Raw genomic sequence first — 14,951 nt, 5'->3', positions numbered from 1 at the left:
TAACTCCACAATGGGTGTAAAGATTACTTAAAAAAATAAAATCTCTCTTAAAAAAAAAAAGTAGGAAAGCTTTAAAAAGTGGAATAGAGGGGCATCTTGGCAGCTCAGTCAGTTAAGTGTCCGACTCTCGACATTGGCTCAGGTCATGATCTCAGGGTTGTGGGATTGAGCTCCGTGTGGTGCTCTGTGCTCAGCAGGGGGTCTGCCTGAGATTCTCTTCCCCCCCTTGCCCTCTGCCCCTCCCCCGGTTTGCACTCTCTCTCTCCTTCTCCCAAATGAATAAATATTTTTTAAAAAATGGAATAGAAATAAAGAGTTACAAAGGATTAGAGAAATTAAAGTACCTAGAAGAATACCTACTATATAGTAACTGTTATTAATAGGGGTCATAGTAATAGGTATTATTATTACTGTACTTATTTTTACTAGTATTAGTATTTAATAAGTGAGCAACTGAGGATGGCCTTAAGTTTTCCTTAAAAAATAATTCAAATATGTTCAGTGTAGCCATCATATGACCTCAGATTATCATCTAAAAACTAAAAAGCTGAATTGTCTTCATGAGGTATCTGTTGAAACAATGGAGAAATTAGAGGCCATGCCATTACTGGAAAACTGTTCATGAACATCTTTCATGTTCTCTATTGAGAAAATAGTTGCATTAATCTTTCTCTATTAAGGAGAAAATTTCCTTACTTTATTTGTGTAAAGAAGCTATTTCAATTTAGTGCAAGTTCTTTTGTTCTCCTTACACCACTTGTTAAAAGAATCTTCTAACTTAGAAAATTCTCTTTGACTCTCTTCCTATAAATGAGATTAAGGAGGATTTGTAGAAAAAAGACATTCCTGTTCTAGGAAGTATAGACTCTGCAAAGTAGAATAATTTATGAATGTGAACAAGAAATAATAAATCATTAAAGTGGTGTAAAATATAATGGCAAATGTGTACCTAAGGGTTGGGTAATTTGCTTTGCAAATATTTAAACTCATTTTATTCTCTATGATTTAGTTACGCAATACTACATAACCAAACGGGGAGTCTTATTACCCTTAAAGCAAATCCCTAATGGTCTTTCTTTTATTCTATAAAACCAGTAAATATGAAGGTATAGGCAAAATAGTGAATTTTCAAATCAATTTCAAATTCAATTTGAATTTGAAAAATTCAAATTATTTTCCCTCAATTATTACCTTCAACTATTAATAGTAAAGTTCTTTAAGTATTTCCCACTTCCCTAGTGAAAGTGCTATAATGAAAACTGCACCTGGGGCGCCTGGCTGGCTCAGCCTGGTGGAGCACATGACTCTTGTCTGGGAGTTGTGAGTAGGAGCCCCACGATCTTAAAAAATAAAAAACTGTACCTAGTTCTAAATATTAAAGAGAAGAAATTAGTTTGGGGAAAACATTCATCTATCATTTTATAGTCATAGAGTGAATGAGAAAAATGTTAAAGGATACCACTTGAATAAGCTGTTGAATGCAAAGATCTAGTTTAAGTATGATAAGATATGCCCTTCCTCATATCATCTATGTATGTTTGTCACATAGAATTAAGACCATAAAATAATACTCTTAGTGCTACTAAGATTTATAAAAATGAGAGCACCTTGGAAATAGCCACATCTAATCTATAAACTCTAAAATTTCTCTGTCCAACATGTGATAAAATTGCATACACGTGTATGTACCTATCCACACATATCCATACACAAAAATAAATACAAGGAAAACTGGGGTAATTAGAATAAGATGAGTGGGATATATCAAAGTCAATATTCTGGTTGTGATGTTTAACTACCCTTCTGCAAGATTTTGCCACGGGGGGAAACTGGTTAAGGGGTACATGGGATTTCTTTGCAATACTTTTTAAAAATTTTTTACAGAAGTATGCAAATCAATATTTGTCTCAAAATAAAAGGTTTAATTAAAAATCACATGCAGGGATGCCCGGGTGGTTCAGTCAGTTGAATGTCTGACTCTCAGTTTGGGCTTAGGTCAGGATCTTGGGGTCGTGGGATTGAGCCCCTTGACAGGCTCTGCGCTCAGTGCAGAATCTGCTTGAGACTTTCTCTGTCCCTCAAATAAATAAACAAATCTTTAAAAAAATGACATGCAAAAAATTTAAAATATTTTGTCTCATTTTTTTTAAAGAAATCACCCCCAAAGAATATATTTTTTAAAGATTTATTTATTTGACAGAGCACAAGAGTGAGATTGAGAGAGAAAGAGAATGGCAGGCAGAGGGAGAAGCAGGCTCCCCACTGAGCAAGGAGCTGGACATGGGGCTCAATCCCAGGACCCTGGGATCATGACCTGAGCCAAAGGCAGACGCTTCACCGACTGTGCCACTCAGGCATCCCCACTCTAAAGGATACTAAAAGCAGCAAATATTGGAAACTTGCAGTCCAAAGGATGCAGATGTGATGTTGCCTTTTTTTCCTGGTAATGCCCCTGTTCTCCATGAATTTGAATTTAAAAAATGTGAAGTGAGCAGTGCATTTTCCAGCTATTGTCAGTCTCATAGACTGTCTTTATGTTTATTTCATGAATTTCAGTTGCCTGAGGGTATCTGTGTTCTTGGATAGCCTTTCAAAGTAACTTAAAAAACCGTAAAATGTCTTTTCCTTTTGAAATCCTGTTACGTGCTACAATATTGATGAACCTTGAGGACATCATACTAAGTGAAAGAAGGTAGCCACAAAAAGACAGATTGTGTGTGAGTCCACTGAAATGAAGCACCTCAAGTAGTCACACTCTTAGAAACAGAAGGTAGAATGGTAGTTTCCGGGGCCTGGGGGAGTGGGGAATGGAGAGGTGTTTAATGGGTACAGGGTTTCAGTTTTGCAAGAAGAAAAGTTCTAGAGATTTGATGTAATAAGACAAGGTGAATATGGTTGACCCTACTGAATTGTATACTTAAATATGATTAAAATGGTAAAAAAAAAAAAAAAAGATCTGCTTTTCCTTTTATTTCACATGATTCTCACCTTTCCTAAACAGGAACAGAAATCACAGTGTGGCCAAATAATATACTCGGTTATAAATGGTTTACTCCGGATTAGCTTCATTCATGGGCAAGATCTCTCTCCTGATAGCAAACAATGATTCCCTTTGGCCACAGGTACACATTTTGCACAATTATAATTCCAGAGAAAGAAAAGCAGACCTTGACACCCACACGAGGGTGGAGAAGTGGTGTAAGAAACGCTGAATGCTGTTGATAGCAACGAACACAGCACTGAGCTGTACCTAAGGCCAGATCACTCTCCGCTTTCCCAGTTTCCAAGGACAGTAGTTCCTCTTCTGTTTCAGGTAGTTTAGTTTTGCAGTTCAACTTGCAACCTAAAGAAACCTGTCATAAATGATCCGGTAAGTTTGTACCTTTTTAATTTCAGCTCGTACTAATGCTCTGCGTGCTTCGCCTGTTTAATTAGCTAGTTGAATCTTCACTGAAATCCTATGGACAGTCTGTACCATTAAAATGGGTATTTCTCTTCCTGTTACATTTCATTTTGTTAGCTATTTTGGTTTAAAAAAAAAAAAAACTGTCAGACAACACAGAAAATAGCTTCCAGATACTAACTCTTATATGTGGTGAAGTTTTCTCAGCAGTATATATTCTCTACAGTTTAAAAATACTTCAGACAACACAGAAAATAACCATGGGATATAGATTCCCCAGCAGGGAAATTCTGAACACATGCTTTCTAAAGCAAATATCAAAGAGATTTAAAATCAGAAAGAAATCACTAAGGTAATGAGATGGCAGTTTATAATGGTATCATGGTAACCATTTCTCAGTTTATTATTTTTTTAAATTTTTATTCATTTTCCTTAAGTAAACTCCATATGGAACGTGGGGCTCAAACTCATGACCCCAAGATCAGGAGTCACTTGCTCTACTGACTGAGCCAGCCAGGGGCGCCAATCATTTGCTAGCTTAAATAAATCCATATATCTTAATTAAATTACCCTGTTATAAATAAAATAATACTACAATCAAAAACACAAAACTAAACTAATGATAATTGAACTTGACTGCTCATCAATTTGCCTGACTTAGCCTGATGTCTCCACATTGAGGCAGGGACCACATACAGTTAAGTAATAGTGGATGGCTGTCGAAACTTAAACAATTCACTTCCCCTGTAGATATTTTTAACGTTTTGGTATAAATTGTCAAGTAGATGTTTTGTATTCACTCTTTACTTAAACCTTTTGTTCTACTCACAATTTGTTAGAGAAAAGAGGCAAAGAAGAATTTCAAGGGGTTTTCAAGTTGCCACTTTGCAAAAATGCACACAACCTTCATTCATGTAACATCAGCATAAGTTAACTACTCCCTTCACTGGTGATTTAATTGTCACATCATAACTAATACCAGACAATGGGAAGGAAAGAGGATATCACTTCTGAATTAGGCTTAGAAGACCTTTGTAAAACAAAATGTCAAGATAGTAGTTTCCATACAATTTTGAAAGATGTAAGCACAATTAATGAATGTATTGTGTCCACTGGAGGAAATATACTGACTCCGTGATGGCACTGACAATGCATAAAATTATATAAGAAGAGAGAAAAAGATCTACTTTTCAATTCATGGGTTTTATTTCAGTTATGAAAGCTTTCAAATTCCAAGGAGAGTCCTACTTATCTAAAGGTGCTGAAGTTAAGGTCAAAGATCTTCTTTCTTGTTTTTGCTGCTGATTTTTTATTTCCATTTTTCCAAATTCAAGCACCCGGTCATTTAACCTCATGAAAGATTTATCACAAATATTCTAATTCTGCATGAACATCATGCCATCCACTAATGGAGAAGGTAGAAGAAAGGGACAGATGAAGACTGGGGTTGTTAAAATAAAAAAAAAACGAACAGTGACCAGCCCTGAAAACTCCCTGAGCCGACAAACCAGCTAGGCATACAAACAGAATTTAAGTTAGCTTTTTGGGCAAGACTAACTTGATCTGGGTCATTTCTTGCTTACGCACCTGTAAATCATAGGCAACACTTGAACTATTTCCCAAGGTTGATATGAGATAACCACTGAGCAATTCCCTATCATTCAAAAAAAAATCTGATATTATAATCAATCACTGAAGAATAAACAATCACTGCCTTCCCACTATCTAAGATTTATTATAAAAATATACCCCTAAGCCTCTTTCTACATTTTGGTTTGAGTGCTCCCAATTTTCAAACTGCCTTTTTGGTGTATGCACAATAAACTTTCACTAATTTCTACTTCCGGTGATTCACTGGTTTAACTTGTCTTATATCTGAACTTTTACAGGGCAAACTCACGATATTTTGTTTAAAGGATGACATATACTTCCGTAATTACAGACTTTGGCTACACGACAATTTTTAGTGATAATCATTAATATTCCTATAGCAACCTCCAGGGCAGTGTGGAGTGCTGTTTGTAAGAAGCTAAAACTTGATGACCTTCCAACAAATAGAAGGAGGGCCATTATGCAGTGTTCAATGTTAATTGGGTCATACACAGTTTCTTATGTCAGTAGAAGGTATATGTTCAAATATAGTCTGAAATCAAAATCAGACATTATACTGTTGAGATTTAAGAGTAAAAATGTCATATTCTTTATGTGTAAAATTGACTTCAGCTGTCAGTCCATTCAGAGTGCAGTCTTACTGGGGCAACTGAATTAGACAACACCGTGCATGGCCATGTGTACATTAGATGCTCAAGAAAGCTAGTGGAATCCAATTAATATAAACAGTGAAAACATGAAAAAGGTAACATAATAGAATCTCTCACAATACAACAATTTTTTTCAGTGATTTTCCCCGACCAAACCATTCTTGATCCAATCCTCCCCAACCTTCTGGCTGCTTCTCTTACTTGCAGAATAAATGACTCTTTCATTCTATTAAAAATACTCATGGAGTTTCTGAAGTGTGTCAATTGCTATGGATAGAGCAACAAAAGAAACAGGGTCCCTGCCCTCGTGGAGTTAACTGCCTAATGAGGGAGACAAGCACTAAATATATAGATCCATAAAGAGCTATATAATTTTGACGGGTGCTCACTGAACTAATTATACCATATTGCATTTGCCACTCTACTTGACTGTATATCTTTCTAGATGGCCTGTTCCCAGAGGGTAGTCTGGGCCCAATACTTGGTAAAATATTTATAATTAATTTTTAATAAGTTAACATATTTGCACCAAAACAAGTTGGGAACCTAAACAGGGATCACAACATTTACATTTAATTCTCTCATAGAAAATTCTCAGCATTCCATAGTATTTCCTCAGCTTCTAAATGTTTCTTCAAATTAAAAAGTAAAATGTAACATGAGACTAAATATCTACGTAGTAGGAGACTTGGCACATATCTCAAAGCTTTTATATCTTACTTAAATAGTGACTCACAGTCCAGTATTATCGTACCATGACTGATGGTGGTCATACATCTCTTTACTATTTCCATAATTGATGCAGTCATCCAAGCAGGGAGAAAGGTCGAGGACACCCATCATCATTTCTGCTTTGTGCCACCAGAATGTGAAATGATTGTAGGAGTCTAAACAGATTCTAAATCATGCTGCATTCTGTCACGTTAATAATTTCTGCACAAATAAATGAGGTGCTTCTGGGAGACCACAAGAAATGAGAATGAAAGCAATGTCAGAAGAAGGCTTTTCCACCTGTATGGAGATGAGATAGTCTTCCATTCAAGAAATAGAACAAACTACAGTTTATGTAGAATTGTTGAAGTGCAAAGGATTGAGGCCTGGTTTCGGGGACATTTCAATCACTTAAAGGAAAGAAAAAAGAAAAAGGAAACTCTCCTGTCTGTTTCTCTGCCATTCTTTCAGCTTGTGCTCATGCATGTCTATTTGGGGCCAACGTCCTGGCTTTGCAATTACAGGCCTGGATCTGAGATCTGCTTTTCCATTCCCTGTGTGACCTAGGACAAGTGACAACTGCTGGGAAAAGAGGAGCTGCTGGACTATCTTCTACATTATATAAAACATGGTTAAAACACCACGGGGCATAGAGTAAGTACTCATTACATTGTTTCTATATTATTGCTTAGTGAACTTCAGATGGTGAAATTTCTTGCATTCTAAAGCAGACTGCAAAGATATCCCCATTATATCTAATTTGGTAGGTTACTACTGAGCAACTTTTAGTTATACATAGAATTTAAGGATTGTGAGATTATGAATCCTTTGTCTGTAGGAAGGGACTCGTACTTTTAGAACAGTTCCTAGATCGTCAGGTAAAATCTAGAAGCCCATCAATGAGTGACCAAGACGGCCTTAACACTCCCTTCAATTCGACTAAACTTTGACAGGTTGACATTCCTTTTCTTAGATCATCTACTTTAGAAAACTTGTGATTATACATTCTTCCTCTGCTCCTTTGGGATGGAAATCTTCTTGCAACCTCTTGCCAACTTTAAAACCCAGGAATGTCTTGGAAACCATCCCTTTGAAAGGTAATCATGAAGAAAGAGGCCCTGCCTCCCAGTCTTTGTGGGAGGGTAGGAGCCCAAGCTCCATAAGCACCCATTAACAGAAGGAGATATCCTAGTAACACTGACCAACAACCCTGCTAAGGTCCTCCTGTACTTTTTCATTAGCTCGCCCTAGTGCTTAAAAACTCTCCTGCCTTTTACTTCAGCAGTACGTGAGCTCAATCTCTCTCCCATATTGCACTAGTTTTGAATAAAGTCTTCCTTGTCAGTTTAACTCTGTTCTGTGTAACTTTTCTTTCACATGGGTCATAGACAATACTTGGTGAAGCACTGTTACAGCACTTAGATTCCCTGATCCACTTGCAACTCTGCTCTCACTAGCTTAAAAAAAAAAAAAAAAAAAGAAGAGAAGAAAGGCTCAAATTAAGATCCTACTCCTTATGGTGTAATCAAGGAGATAAGTAGTGCTTCCTTCCAGCTGATTTTATTAACATTAAAGTTTTATGATAAATTATGATGATCCCTAGAGCTAAACATCCAATTAAAATAACATAAGCATGGCAGGATGTCTATTATAATGTTTTTCTTAGAAGAAAATTCCTAATTATAGTGCTGTAGACTTCTGCATGGGCACAGCACTGCTGTGGGAATGGCTGGGAATCACAGCTCTAATTAGCAGGTAGGTGTTTCCAAGATGGTGCTAACTAGGAATAAGTGAAGCCTAATCTTTTAAAAGTCAAGTTTTCTGGAAATGAAAACACAATGACTTGAGTCATTTTGACCTTGCTAATTTTGCTAATTACAATGACATTTCCTTACTGCAGACTGGGTATAGCTCACCTGTTTCTCATATGTGAAGTTGTTACAAAAGAAAGGGGTGATTTGTATTAAAAATTAATAAAATCATTTCATGAGACCCAGTAAATTTCACAGTGCACTCATTAGCTTCAGGAAAAGAATAAAGGATACTTTGGGTTTCACATCTGCATGGTTATCTTTCAAAATGGGTTAAGAGGAATTGAATTTTTTTTTCTGCTTGAGAAGGTAAAATAAATTGACTTATTTTTAGTACTAAAAGGGAAAGGTATAATTCCAAGGAGAAAGTGAATGAGAGCTCAGGAATATAACTATGATTAGTATAATCAATGAGTTAAAAAGCTGTATTTCATAAATAAGCAAAAATAGACACTCCCAAATCTCACTAGCTTTTGGATTTGTTTTCATGCTTATTTCCAACACTGTTGCTCCCAATACTGGGAGGCATTTTAAATTTGTTTTATGTATGTTTACAATGTTATTTTTAAAAAACAGATCACTCAAAATTTTCATATGACTATCATGTCTAATTTTTTATGTATTTATATTTTGTAGGGCTAATTTCAGTGGAACATTCATTGTGAAAATAGTTCACAAAAAGGGGCAAATGACTTGAAATCACAATTTAATATAAGGGTAATAGGACAATTAACTATTATACAAGGAAAAAATAGGTCCTTGGTTCCTTCCCTTCCTCATATCTTATACTGAATACATTACATACATATACATATACATGCATATGTGTAAATGTATGTTTATGTATACATATGTGTATTTCAGATGTATTATAGACCCAAATCCTATTAGAACCACCCCTACAAAAAGAAAAAAGAAAACTATAAAAAATGGAAAGAAAATGTAAACATTCATATTTTCTAAGCATGTGGGGAAGTCCTTTTTAAGCAAAAACAAAAGTGTAAACAAAAAATATAAAAAAATAGGTTTTAATAGCACATCAAAATATTCCCATAATAAAATTAAAAAGCAAACATGAAATTCAGAAAGTGATTTGTGTAATAATGATGACTTGTCAAGAGTTACTATCCTTAATATATCAATTATCTATCACTGCTTTCCTTTAACCCTCATCATCAACTCCAATCTGTTTTACCTCCTAACTGTCTCTAGAATCTTGATTCTCTTCTTTATATCTTTAGGACAGCTGCTCTGGTCCAAGATACCGAGAACTTGCTCTTTGTTTCTGCAACAGTCACCTGTCTGACTGTGTCTCATCTGGCCACTCTCTAAACAGTTCTGCATGATGCAATACTAGTCAACTTTCCAAAACCCGAATTTGATCACGTGATTCCTCTTGCCCCCAATCAATGACATCACGCTCTTAGAATAAGAATGCTTTTAGAAAAATGCATCCCTATCCAGCTTTCTCTGTTATCTCTTGCCCTCTATGCTTCAGCCATACTGGCTTCCTCTCCTTTTAGTGTCTTTGCACATGCTCTTCCCTCTCCTTGAAATTACTTAGCTTACATATCACTGCCTCATGGATCCTTTCTCTGACTAGTTCAGGACTAGCATATGTTCTCCTGGCACTAGGTACCATTCTGTCCCACTTATTTAGCTCAGTTTTAACTTTACAATTCTTTATTCATCAAAATTAAAATTGGGAGTTTTCTGAAGGCTAGGACCTGGCCTTCCTCTTACTCTATCTCCAGGGTGTGATATGCTGTAAATGATGCAGGACTAGGGCTGTCTGGAGATGGGAGCTTCAATGACCATCACACCCCTATGAGTAGATTCCAGATTTTCAGAACAGATAGACACTTAAAGATCCAACTAGTATAAATTTGGTCCTTAGGTTCCCACTTTAAAACTTATCTCAGCACAATGATACAATGAAAGGGGAAAAAAATAAAACATATAAACAGCAAAACAAATAAACTGTCTTCTTCTGATTTCCCAGGAGAAATTGTCCCTGTCTCTATCTAGGACAACTGTTTTTCTTATCAATATATAGGCTCATCACTTCAGCAACATCTCAGACTACTTTTTTCTACTTCCCACCATCCCTTTCAAAACATTATATTTCTTTTCTACAAGTGCTTCCAAATTATCCTTTCTTTTTCTTCCCCTTCTATTGCTTGGACCATGGTTCAAGTCTGAATTACTGCAAACGTCCCCATCAAGGGATTCAGACATCAAAGAAGTCAAAGAAGATTGGGGTGCCAGGCTGTCTCAGTCAGCTGAGTGTCCGACCTTTGGTTTCAGCTCAGGTCATGATCTCAGGGCCATGAGATCGAGCCCCGAATCAGGCTGTGTGCTCAGCAGGGAGTCTGTTTGAGATTCCCTCCCTCTGCTCCTCCCCTCGCTCTCGCAGGCTCTCTGTCTCTAAAATAAATAAATAAATCTTTAAAAGAAGTCAAAGAAGATATAGATACAAATGAAATATAAATGATAACTTTGAACTTGCTAAATCAGAAGCTCTGGAGAAACCAGGAGGACATATTAACAGGACTCTCATCTCTCCATTCAGGGCAGCTCTGCTTTGAGCTGTTACCTATTAGGTTTGTAAGTAATACTTCACTTGACAAAAGTTTCTGCAGAAGGGAAAAAATGTTTAAAAATCACTGTCCTTAATCATCTGAGGTTGCCCTTTCCGCATAGCCCTGCCAATTCAATTCCTCCTCATCCTTAATTTCAGCTAAATTCCTACTAACACAGACGCATCTTCTATCAATTCCAGGACAGGCTAACCCTATTTGCAAGGTATCACAGAGCTCACTACATTATGTAGTTTGGTGTTCACTGTTATACTTGGCTTTCTAATTTTTTCTTTTGTCAATTAGAGATTGATCTATTTACTTACTTATTTAGCTTGTTAGTTATTTAGTTATTTTCAATCTTCCCCTAGCCACAGGTAGATTGTAAGTTTATTTTGGCAAAGATACTATCTAACAGATTTTTCATTTACCTCTATGGCTAGTGTTGGGGTGAATGAGGATGACAAAGTCTGATTAATTGATCATGATTTTAATGAGAAAGAAAAAGAAATATATTGTTTTAGGAAAAAAATATGCTTAGAGTAGAATTGAGAACAAATTAGAGCAGCTCTTTGGGACCCCAAGTCGAGAAAGATCCAGAAGTTGAAGGGAAAAAGTGCCATGATCAACTGGGAGTGAATCCCACAGGATTAGCATTTGTCATTTGTGGAAGGAAATAAAATGTGAGGCTACCCTTTCTCTGCTTAAATATCTTCGTCAAAACAAAAATTTCCTATGTATAGTTATATGTTATCTTAAAAGAAGGAAAAATTAATAACCAAGCACAAAATCTACTTTATGTGCATTTCTAAAATATTTTCCATTTCTCTATAAAATAAAATCATGTATATCACTAATAGGTTTATTCTACTCTTCATACATATAAATTTTGCTTTGAGAATGAGAACCAACTCAGATATTACCTTCATATTTGCTTTCCATGTAATCTTTTCCCTTAATCTTCTTGATCTTTTCTTTTTCAGGAGGGTAGGGCTGGGCATTAAGAAGTGCATGATAAATGAATTAAATAATTAATATATCAGAGTGCTGATTTGCACAAGCTGCACTGATTGAAAAATTGCTTGTTTGATGACAAAATAAACTTGAAAGTAATTGCAATTACATAGAGAAGGCACAATATTGCTACATTCACATCACCTGAGTTTAGATCCAAGTTGATTGCGGCATTGTAATTTATTCTCTCTGTATTACCGTGAGATCCACACTACAATTTGCACGTAGCTTTTCTAACACCTCCCAAGATTCCCTTGTTAGGGTGTCCTCATAACTCTGCCCCAGAACTGACATTTGTAGAAAGCATAATGAGAAATAACACACAAACAAAAACAAAAAAAAGGATGGGAATCTTGATAGTTGGTTTTATGGCTTTTTAAAAAGGGATATAGGAAGGAGTTGATTTAACGAGGAAGATCACTGGACTGGGAGTCTACTGATCAGCTATTTGACAGTGAGCAAACCACATTATTTGTGTTGATCTTCTCACCTATTAACTGGGGAGAATAAACCACTGCCCATTCAAACATACAATGCTGGGGTGAAAGTCAAAGAAGAACAGTTACGGGAAAGCATTAAAATATACTTATATAGGGCATGTGAGTGTCTCGGTTGGTTAAGCATCCAACTCTTGATCTCAGCTCAGGTCATGATCTCAGGGTCAAAGATTGAGCCCTGTGTTGCGGTCCCCGCTCAGTATGGAATTTACTTGTCCCTCTCCTTCTGCTCCTTCCCCCATTTGCACTCTTTCTCTGTCTCTCTCTCTCTCTCAATGAATAAATAAAATTTTTAAAAAATTAAATAAAATATATGATACATCATTTAAATGAGTGGTTTAGAAGATCTAGAAAATATGTATCTCTACTTAAATGTTAATGTTTTACAAATGTCCCAACAAACCAAGAAATGACATTTATTATACAGAGACATATATAAAGATAAAAGCACTATAGAGGAATTGACAAAATAATTATTTTTTTTTTTTTAAAGATTTTATTTATTTATTCGACAGAGATAGAGACAGCCAGCAAGAAAGGGAACACAAGCAGGGGGAGTGGGAGAGGAAGAGGCAGTCTCATCGCGGAGGAGCCTGATGTGGGGCTCGATCCCATAACGCCGGGATCACGCCCTGAGCCGAAGGCAGACGCTTAACCGCTGTGCCACCCAGGTGCCCCGACAAAATAATTATTAAATAAAAAGTCCATTCTGGTATAAATTTGAAACACTGCCCAAGGATACTTTTAATTTTTCAAGTAAAAAATAAAACATAATTCAACTGAGATTGGTAATTCTCAGTGGGATGATGGTGTATGAGAATCTTGGGTAGGGTATAGAGATACTATAGTTTGAACAAAACACAATCTAAAATTATCACAGCTTTTATATTTTTTAACCATGTTTTCTTATTCTAATTTAAAAGTTTTAAATAACAGCAAGGAAGGATATTAGATTAGTAAGTTAGTTAACACAGACCAGAAAATGCAATTTTCAATAATTTACTGTGGAACTCAGGATTTCTTATGACTTTTCTTTATAAGGAAAATCACGGATGTTTTCCAATTAGACGTTATCTTATTTCTGAGTTCCTAAAATAATTTGAGTCTTTTTGTAAGACAAAATAGTCAAACTACATGTTACAGAATTAAAATCACTCAATTCTAAATCAGAAGCATTATGCTAAATTGGAAGTGGTGAGAAATGCAATGAGCATCCTCTTTTGTAACAAGTTTGTAATAATTATGTAATTGACTGATATCCCTTGCAAAATAGCCATGCCAACTTTATAAGACACATTACAATGTACTTTCAAAAATCCTAACAAGAAATGTATAACAGCTTCTACTAAGAGAATTTAAGAACATAAACTCTGAATAAATTAGAAAATGTATCGAAGTCCTGAATGAAGAAGCAATTCTTTAAAAGTTAATTGCCCTATTAGTTACAAATTAATTAATTAGAAATTATTAAAATGCCTTTTGAAATACAATGTAATTCCAGAAAATATATCAGCTTTTAAAAAATTGGAACTTGATAGGCTTATCCTAAAATATCTATGGTAGTTGAATAATACCAGGCAAAAAGTTTTTGAAAAGAAGGACATCACATTTCTTTGAGTAATTTAAATAGTGTGGTAATAGTATAAGAATAAACAGATCAATAGAAAAGAATGAACAATTCAGAAAGAATCCTACATATATACAAAAATCTAATAAATTAAAAGACAGTATTTGTAATAGGTAAATAAAGCATAAATTATTCAAAAAATGCTGTTAGGACAATTGTCTATAATATAGGAAATATAAGTTTTATTCCTAATTTTGAACACACCCACAAATAAACATTTTCGATAATAATCTAGATGTAAAAACACAAAATTATACACACACATGCGTGCGCACACACACATACACACACACACAATGGAATATTACTCAGTCATCAAAAAGAATGAAATCTTCCCCTTCACAACAGCGTGGATGGAGCTAAAGTGTATCATGCTAAGTAAAATAAGTCAGTTAGAGAAAGACAAATACCATATGATCTCACTCATGCGGAATTTAAGAAATAAAACAGATGAGCATAGGGGATGGGGGAATAAAAAGAGAGAGAGGCAAACCATAATAGACTCTTAAGGATAGAGAACAAATGAGGGTTGCTGGAGGGGTGGTGGATAGGGGATGGGTTAGATGGTGATAGGGATTAGGAAGGCACTTGTTGTGATGAGCACTGGGTGCTGTATGTAAGTGATGAATCACTAAATTCTACTCCTAAAACCAGTATTATACATATACTAACAAACTAGAATGTAAATAAAAAATTGATATCAAAAAATAAGGATTAGCAGAAAATTACCTTATCCACTCACTCTTTCTCTAAGATGGGATATATATGTGCAAGTATTGGGAATAATATATATAGATGTAAGGCAAGTATTGGGAATAAGATGGTCAGGGAACTTGCTTGCTGTCAGTTTAACTCTGCTTGGTTGAAATGAGTAAATCTGTGGTTCTAATTTACATAATCTTTCCATGAATAAAAATAGGATGCAAAAACTCAATCTGTTCCAGATTTAGATCCAAACTGGAATGCAAGATATGACAGAAATCATGTTCTAAGATGGAATTGTCTTTAAATGGTGCTAATGAATCTCAAAATAGATTGTCTTCAAACA

General features: G+C 35.5%; 1 protein-coding gene across 6 annotated transcripts in view; it reads right to left on the bottom strand.

Moving 5' to 3' along the window:
* Nucleotides 1-14,951, bottom strand: part of CHSY3 (chondroitin sulfate synthase 3) — a 289,205-nt gene that overhangs the window by 21,535 nt on the left and 252,719 nt on the right. For 5 of the 6 annotated variants that reach the window (XR_004624007.1, XR_004624008.1, XR_004624009.1 and 2 more), the window contains exon 3: nt 3,168-3,353. The exons of the other annotated variant lie outside the window; for it this stretch is intronic. Coding sequence is in view for 1 of the 5 variants with exons in the window: in XM_034655960.1 (XP_034511851.1) it covers nt 3,168-3,353 (186 nt within the window). In the remaining 4 variants the exon portion in view is untranslated. The remainder of the gene's footprint in view (nt 1-3,167; nt 3,354-14,951) is intronic. 6 annotated transcript variants of the gene reach the window in all.

This window comes from Ailuropoda melanoleuca, chromosome 3, assembly GCF_002007445.2.
Source record: "Ailuropoda melanoleuca isolate Jingjing chromosome 3, ASM200744v2, whole genome shotgun sequence".
In the NCBI taxonomy this organism is placed as follows: Eukaryota; Metazoa; Chordata; class Mammalia; order Carnivora; family Ursidae; genus Ailuropoda; species Ailuropoda melanoleuca.
Note: the sequence above shows the minus strand (reverse complement) of the source record. Positions and strands in the feature narration are given on the sequence as shown.